At 40.4% G+C, this 8,322-nt stretch overlaps 1 protein-coding gene across 1 annotated transcript in view; it reads right to left on the bottom strand.

Moving 5' to 3' along the window:
- Positions 1 to 1,115: 1,115 nt before the first annotated feature.
- The window catches only part of plekhf2 (pleckstrin homology domain containing, family F (with FYVE domain) member 2), a 40,139-nt gene continuing 32,932 nt past the window's right edge, over positions 1,116 to 8,322 (bottom strand). Inside the window, exon 2 of the mRNA XM_080895988.1 lies at positions 1,116 to 8,234. Coding sequence (XP_080752114.1) covers positions 7,486 to 8,223 — 738 coding nt within the window. The 5' untranslated portion in view covers positions 8,224 to 8,234 and the 3' untranslated portion in view covers positions 1,116 to 7,485. The remainder of the gene's footprint in view (positions 8,235 to 8,322) is intronic.

Here is an 8,322-nt window from a genome sequence, read left to right as displayed (position 1 = left end):
CAATCAGCTTCTGCTAGGCTTCATCCACGACCGTCAGTCATTAAACTGTATGATGTATGTGCTGCTGGGAGCCTTTCAGTGCAATTTTGAATGTATTATCTGACTTATACTACAGCACACTGTATAGTAAACACCATCCAGGATCTAGTGAGTTAAAAACTAGCATTTTATTAGTCTGTCAGCTACTCAGCTGATTAAACTCTGCTGCACTGATGCAATTTGTGAATGCAGCTTGTCAACCGAGGCAGTGGCCAAATATGGTGTCCAAAGCCAGTAGGTGACATCACAATGGCTGTGGCCATTTTTATGTTACCCATGCTTTTAAATTAGACTAAAAGTAACAAGAGTGTCCACACGTTACCGGTTTGTTTCCAGTACTGACCCACAGAAATATATTTATTTTTAGATTACCGCATGACATTTGTACTAAACACTATAGTTATAAGGCATTTTACATACATATTGATGTAATATTTCTACAGTATCTACTGAATAATCTATAAATTTAACGTCAAATTTCATCTGACTACGTTAAAGTATTATAGTGTAATTAAAATTTCATACCAATTTACTTAGTCTATAGTGTTTATATGTTGGTATAAGAGCTAATTTATAGGGGTTAACACAATGAAGCTACTTTGGGTGCTCCTTTATACACAAGGTGTCGCCACGGTGACTCCAGATGTTTTGTTTGGCAGATTTTTTTTAACCCCTTCCTGACAAAACCACTAATGGAAAAAGCGTGTAAAAATTAATAAATACGAGTCATAGAATATGAGATAAATGTGTCTTCAGCTCTTTTTTCTGACTTCTTTTGGGCACTTTTACTGTGCCCTTTAGTCTCCAGGAGTGTATAGGGTGTTTGATTTCTCCGTGCAGCTTTTGATCTTAATCAGGAACTCAGTTAACCACAGTACACTTAGTTCGAGCTGTTTACGTTTCTTTGGTTTTCCTGTTTGTCATGGCTGTGAAGACAAGCTTTTATTTCTTACTGCTGGGATTTTCATACCAAGTTTTCTTTAATAACTACATAACTAAAAAAAAAAAAAAAAAAAAGGACACACTCAACAGTAACACACTTTTAAAGATGAAATCAACCTCAGTTGCATTTGTTAGTGCAAAAATCACGTTTAATAATCATGAAATCTATTTTCACAAGATGACCCTCTTATTTTTTCCCAGAAAGAGGTCAAATAAAGACAACACAGGACAATATTTGAATTTTAACCATTACATCATTTATATAAGAGATACTAAAGCAATTCTTAAAGAATTAGTATGAAGATGATATGCCGGGTTACATTCTGATTTAAGCCCTTTTTAGAGAATTAAGATTACCCGCAAAACTAGGAAATAAAACCAACAATGAAATCAAACAGCAACAGAAAACATTTGTACAACAAAACCTAAATCACAAGAAGCAATGAGATCTTTTTCAGCTGTCCCAAGTTGGCTCCTAAGGAAAATGTGTGAATCTCAAGATCTGCAGCTCTTCTCCGATTCACTTGTGGATATTATCCCACATCTGAAAACATCACCACCCTCAACCAAGTGGTTCATACTGTGAGCGACATGAGCTGAACTGAGCAGCATTCAACCACATGTTTTAGTTTACTGGCTGAATATAAAAATTACTGGCCCATATTTTCAAAATAAAAACATTCACTTTTCTCCTATTTATATCTTTATAGCCTTAGTATTTTACCTCTGGACTCAAAGACTGTCTTTCTGTCACATTTGGCGCTTAAGTTTGGACATGTGTAGAGAGTGAGTCCACACTATCCTGATAGACCCGTATGTGTCAGACTCACAGCAAATTGTCCAAAAAAAATAAAAATAAATAAAAAGTAGATTTTGAGCTTTAATTATCCCTGCAGCGTTGTGGCTGGCTCAGCTGTTCTTACAGCCACTGAAAGATGAAATGTGTGCTGGAAAAAGCCGAGAAAAATCATGATAATGAATCAATTTTCTGCACAGCTTCCAGCTGCAAATCCATGCTACTAACAAGAACAAATACTAGATGTTAGGTTTAGATTATTTACAGCCTCCGGTGACTTTTCCACTGCTTTGCCATTTCACGACCTATAAACACAACATAAAGGTCACATGCTTGAGATAATGTTAGAGTTTTGAATACAAGCGCATCGCCTGAATGCAGCAGAGGAGTGATCAGCTTTAAAAAAAAAAAAGTCACAAGTAACACACATTATATTCACTCTTTCAGTTGAAGGTTTTATTTTTATTTTATTTATTTGTTATTAACGTGCCCTTCCTGCATTAGTTTCACTATTGGGCCATTTAAGAAAAAGAAAAAAAAATCCTCTAAAAATCAAAACAATTACATGTGTGATTTGTTTACATGTGACATTTTCTTAATCAATGCTTGGAGAAGTAATCAGAACCCCTCAATCTACAATCAACACAAACAGTGCCAACTGTCAGACATGTTGCTCACAGTGTGAACACACAAACAGCTGGACACTGTAATTTACAGCACAAAAGTTCTGGCCAAATGGAAAAGTGGGAAAAAAAAAAAAAAAAAAGGCAGTTAAGTGTAACATTCTCAATCAGCCAAGATTTAGATGATGTTTTTTTATGTTCATGGTTCACTCTGCAGCAGGATCACACTGTACAGACAATCTTGTGGGGGGAGTAATGACTCATCGGGTTTTTGTACGTCTGCATCAGACTGTGTCATTTCTCTTGGTCAATATGTTTGGGAGGTTGGGAGGTGAAAAAAAAAATCTAATTTGGCTGGAGTTTGATTCAATTTTAGTCAAACTGTGGAATGAGACATTTAAAAACAAATACATATTGCAATCCTTAGTTTTGTACTGTATACTAGAAGTTTTACTACCAAGAAATCAGCATTGTGACCCGTTTAAGTGCATATAACCCCCCCAAAAACACAGGAACTAGGTGTCTTTGAACCGTGCATTTAATATTTGCCGGCTGCTGTTGCCTGTCCTGAGGAGCAGGATCTCTTAAAACACACGTGGCTGCATGGCGGCCATCAAAACGTTCCCATCTGTTTTTTAACCGTATTACAAAGCTGCAGATGCTGATGACATGTGACAGACAGGACGAAGAGGAGGGCTGAGCACAAAGAGACTTGAGACAGCGTCATTTCAGAAACTTATGAGAACTGTACAACAAAAACATTACAACCCAAACAACCCAAATCTGTACAAATGTACAAAAATCAACAGGCTTAAAACAACATGAGGATTCATTTGAAAATGTCCAGTCGCTGTGGATCTGACAGTATATGGTAACAACCTGGATCAGAGTCCATGTGCCGACTTTGTTGAGTGCAATCCACAGCAAACCTGAGGCCGGACTTTGTGCTTCTGGATTCGACTGTGACGTCATCGTCTCTCCGTGAGCACCACCGCCACAGTGAGTATAAAGGACAGCTGGTTAGTGATCATTAACATGGTCATTTCTCTTATCGCTATAACATTACCAGAAAGTTTAACCTATAAGATCATAACAAGAAAATGATCCCTTTCTTCTTCCTGTTCTGCTGGTTTACTGAGATGCTTAATGCTGCACTGTTACCGTATATCTGTGTAGAAAGAAAGTCAAAATGAAGGAAATCATCTGTAGACACTCACAGAGGTGTTGGACATAAAGGTAAAGGTTCGGCTTTTGTTAGAAGCAACGCAAACTTGTTTTCCCAATCCCGTTTGATCTCAGATAAAAGCAAAATCACTTCTGTGGTTTCGGTTTCTAGTCCTGACTGCAGTGTGCTCATGTACATCTTATCCCATGCCTTTTGTTTTAAACAAACACCTGTGAGTTTCATTCCAAAAAACCTGATGCAGTTAATGTGCTCTATTTAACAAGAAGAAAACTTCCAAAATACAAGTTCACACTTTCACCCGTCTGTGAAAATGAAGTTTCACGTGAGTGAGAGTCTGCTTGGATGGAGCTGGGTGTGACAGGCTGTCCCGTAGGAGGTGTTTTGACTTTTTCAGTCAGCCGATCAAACAGATGCACTTTAGTGAAATCAATGCAGCAGTCCACGCTGACTTTATGGTGACCTTTACACTCTGTAGCTCATTTAAAACAAACAAAAAAAGTCTCATCCAAGCTGCTGATGTCCTGCTTTCACACTTCGATAGGTTCATACAATATGTTAAGATTACTCGTTCAGTCGAGTTGTCAATAGGTAAAATGCCTGGCATTCTAATGCATTCCTGGCAGATGACATGACTGTCATGTACTGCATGTCTTGCATTTCTAGTGTGACTGAAAAAAATTCGCGTCAATATTCCAGAGTTTCAAAATCTTTTCTTAAGAATACTGTAAACGCCCGTCAATGTGACGCGTGATGCGTCAATCTGATAAAAATGTTGGATTTTCTAAGCAGACATGCAGTGACGCAGGGAAACAGGACAGACGAGAATCCTAACTCAGTCTTGGTTTAGATGCTACAAGTGCACTTTTACAAATAGTGACAATCCTGAGACCTCCAACAGCACAGAATGAGCCAGCAGAGAAGCAGACTGACGAGTATCTGAGTACAAGCTTGGGTCATAAATACCGAGAAATTAATGATCCTGCGGAGTTCAGAGTCAACTTTGAGTGCTGTTTATTTGAAAATGTTGGTCTGAGGAATGAAACTCTTCACAGGACTCACCGAGAACAGAAACTCGCACTGAAACTGATAACATGAACATCTGGTAAGCGAACTGAACCTGAGTTCTCTGCAGGCTGTAGAAGGTAGTCAATTCCCCAAAGGAGTATTTTTTTTCAGTTCCTTGTTCAGTACCCAATCACATGACTTAATTCACACACACACTGTGTCACATGATCTACAAGCTGTGGTTTCCATGGAGAAGTGATGGTACTGAAAAAGGAAGCAAGTACACAAGGAAGGAAGGAAGGAAAGAAAGATGGACAGACTGTTATGGTCGCTTGTGTTGGCAGAGTTCAAAAGAGGTGTGTTTGTTTTATGACACAGTATTTCCCTCTGACGTAAAAGAGCAGCACAGTAAAGGGCAAGTGACAGGAAGACAACATGCCGATTTCCTGATGTTCATTCCAGAAAACCTGCTAAGCTGCTGAGCAGGTAGGAATTTCACAACCTATGGTTCACACACAGTTGTGCAAGAAAAGAAAAACACACACCAGGCCCTAAAACTTCCTTATTACTGCATTTCATTTCATTCAGTCATTCACTGGAGGCATTAGCTGAGTGTTAAACAATCGTATTGCAAACAGAATCCAAACTACTGCTTGCTGCTACCTCTCTGTGAGGTATTACATTAATCGGATCCGTTTGTATAACACAAAGATAAAAATAACCTACAGCTAACAAAACCCAACCAGGTGCAAAAAACTTCAATTCTTTGTCTTTACCCACTCTAGCAACTTCATGTTTTACCAATTTTTGTCTTTTGTTATAATGTGACATTAAAGTTATAGCAAAGACTTAACAGCCCCACAAGAATATTTTGCAACTTGGTTTAGCAGATTTTATTTTTGCAGTCTGTTTGAAGGAACACCACGATCCATGACTGATTTGGTAGCTGATAACACCATGACCTTATTTTAAAAGTTCAGTCCCAAAGGCCTTCTAATCTCACGTTACTCAAGACGCTATTTTGGCCATCTTGGCATTGTGTTGGACTTGGAGGTCATTACTTTGCTTGAGTTCTTGGATTCTAGCACCACTGCCCTGTACTCCATCTGACAACTGGAGATCTTCTGCTGCAAACCCTAGAACTACGGTTGTTTGAAGCTGTAATGCTTTTTGTGTCTCAAACTCTGAGCTCAGCTGCAGAGCAGAACAGGGCCTAGCAGCTAAAGAGGATGAAAGACTCATTGGAGATGCAGGTGAGTGTAACGCTCAATTACTTATGTATCACAGGGTACTTGCTGATTAAAATATTTCAAAAAGGGCCCTTTATGAAGGGTATTGTTTATCATGGATGGACAATGGAGCCAAAATGGAATTAAAATATGTGGGAAATGCTGTATAATTACTCACAGGCGGGGTCAGTGCAACAGCTTTTTGGGAACAAATGAACATATCAGCCCAGCACTGCAAAGTAATGTGTGCTTTATTTAATCAATATTCAGAATCAGAGTATATTTGGCTGGCTAGTTATTTATTTCTGAAGGTAAACTTTAGATTATTTGATAAGCAATGGGGTGTTTGATAGAAGTCTAACTAGATTTCCCAGCCATGGTCGGCTACGAAAGATTTTCACAAGGTCTAAAGCAACCTCTCAACTAGCGTTCAATCAGCCTCGTCTGGAACACAGGTCCACACAAGCCATCTGTTGAAAGGTGTGTGTGTGAGAGAGAGAATGTTGATCACCAATACTTTCCATTCATCCTCTGGTTTTTAACACAATGTGGAAACAAGGCAATTAGGTTCCTCTAGGTAAAAATTGCCCACTAGCAGCTAAATGGAAAAGCCGGTGACTGCCCTTACAAGATTGGATGGCTGGTTTAAGTGACTTTCAAGTGTTTCTAGGAACAAATTGAACCGTTCCCATCTGATCCCATCCCTGGTCTATAATCGCCCTGGTCTTCACACAAAACCAAACAACAACCCTACCCTCTATAATGTGTTTCAGAGTCAACCTATCATGAAGTCGCTGTTTTTTGCAGTCTTGTTTTATTATCTAATAACCTTTCTGCTTGCTGAAGGCTAAGCTGAGTTTTCTACAAGGCACTATGTGAGGGTATAGAAGAAGGCAGAGTAAGCTTGGGGGCAGCCTCTAAGAAAACTCATACGTGGTTGTTAAAAGAGAAACAATCGCTCATCGTGAGACAAGCTTTAGTTGATTTGTCAAAAGCAGCTATAGTAGATTAGAAAAAGCTCTGCGTTTAGCACAATAGATATTTATAAAAGGGAAACTTTTCATTTTGCTGGAGTCCAATTTACAAAAATAGTGCAGAATTCTGTTATAATAAAGTCCTGTTTGGTGAAATACCTGAAAGAAAACCAAAGACAGGCTACAGCCCAAACATTTGCTTTTCCCTGCAGAAATTACAAGCAGTTACCTTGTTTAGGTCCATGGAGAGAGAGCACGGACAAAAATAAGAAAGAAAGAAGAAGAAATTAACTTAAGCTGAGTATAGAGCAGAGGGCAAGTCTCTCATTAGCACCTTTGTTTTCTGTAGTGACTAACTGAAGCTAATTAAGAGGGAAGGGAGAAGGGCTGTGATGAACAGTCAAAACTTTATCTCAAAGTGCTGCTGGTCACCCAGGCAGTTTCTCAAGTGACTGATTAATCACTGCGTTCAGGAAAGTATTTATCCCTGCTGGATTCATAGAAAAGGGTAAAACATTTTGGTTTGTTGATGAGACCAGAACTCCGAAGTGAATTAATGAATTAATCCAGAATTCCTCTCTTGGTGGATCATGATTCAATCACAAGGATGGAAAACACAAAAAATGTAATCAGCAGAGTACTTCCTCCACGGCAGAGAGATGGACAGACCGTTGGGAGGATCGGACCTTCCTCAGTCACTGCTGTCGTCATCGTCGTCATCGTCCGAGAGGTTGTTGCTGTGGAACTTTGACCCCGGCCGAGTGATGGAGTCTGAGCGTGCCTGGTTTACGGATGTCAGCTGCTCGTAGCAGTGCTCGCAGACACGAACTGGTTTGGACGACTGGCTAGGAAGGAGGTACTTCTTCTCTGAGCACGGCCCACAGACCACAAATCCACATTTCCTGCAGTGGTGGCGGCGGCTGACTGGCGTGAACTTCACCTTCTTGCAGCGCATGCACACAGAGGCCTCTGAGTCGGGCACCCATACAGCCGCGTGCTCTCCTGTAGGGGACTTGCCACTCTTCTGCAGCAAGTCTCCGACACATTTCCCTATGTGGTTCATCCATTCGGACTTCTCGGTGGCAGTAGCAGCATACACAGCGAAAGACTTGGTGGGCGTCTTGATGAGCCAGCCATTGCGCAGGTCGCCTTCATCTGGCACTGTGTCGATGGTGACGCTCTCCAGAGGGATGATGTGCTGCTTATTGTACTTCTTCTTCTGAATGACGATGTTACCATAAACCAAGATGTCGTTGAAGAGGAAGAACTGCCGTGCCTTTGGCTTCTTTCGGCAGAGTTTAGTGAGAACACCCTCACCAATCAGCACACGGCCTGGGATGGCCAGTGGCTGACCTGCAGTGCCGAAGCAGCTCTCAACCACCGCAATCCGCTTGGAGTTGGCCTCGCTGTTCGCAAGCCGGTCCACCATCTTCACCTCACCTGGAGGAAGACAAACAGAAGAAAGTTGAGAACAAACATTGGGGATTTTTTTGTTTTGTTTTTTTTAAATTGAGCAACACAGCCAAAT

Source organism: Rhamphochromis sp. 'chilingali', assembly GCF_963969265.1.
Source record: "Rhamphochromis sp. 'chilingali' genome assembly, chromosome: 11".
Taxonomy (NCBI): domain Eukaryota; kingdom Metazoa; phylum Chordata; class Actinopteri; order Cichliformes; family Cichlidae; genus Rhamphochromis; species Rhamphochromis sp. 'chilingali'.
Note: the sequence above shows the minus strand (reverse complement) of the source record. Positions and strands in the feature narration are given on the sequence as shown.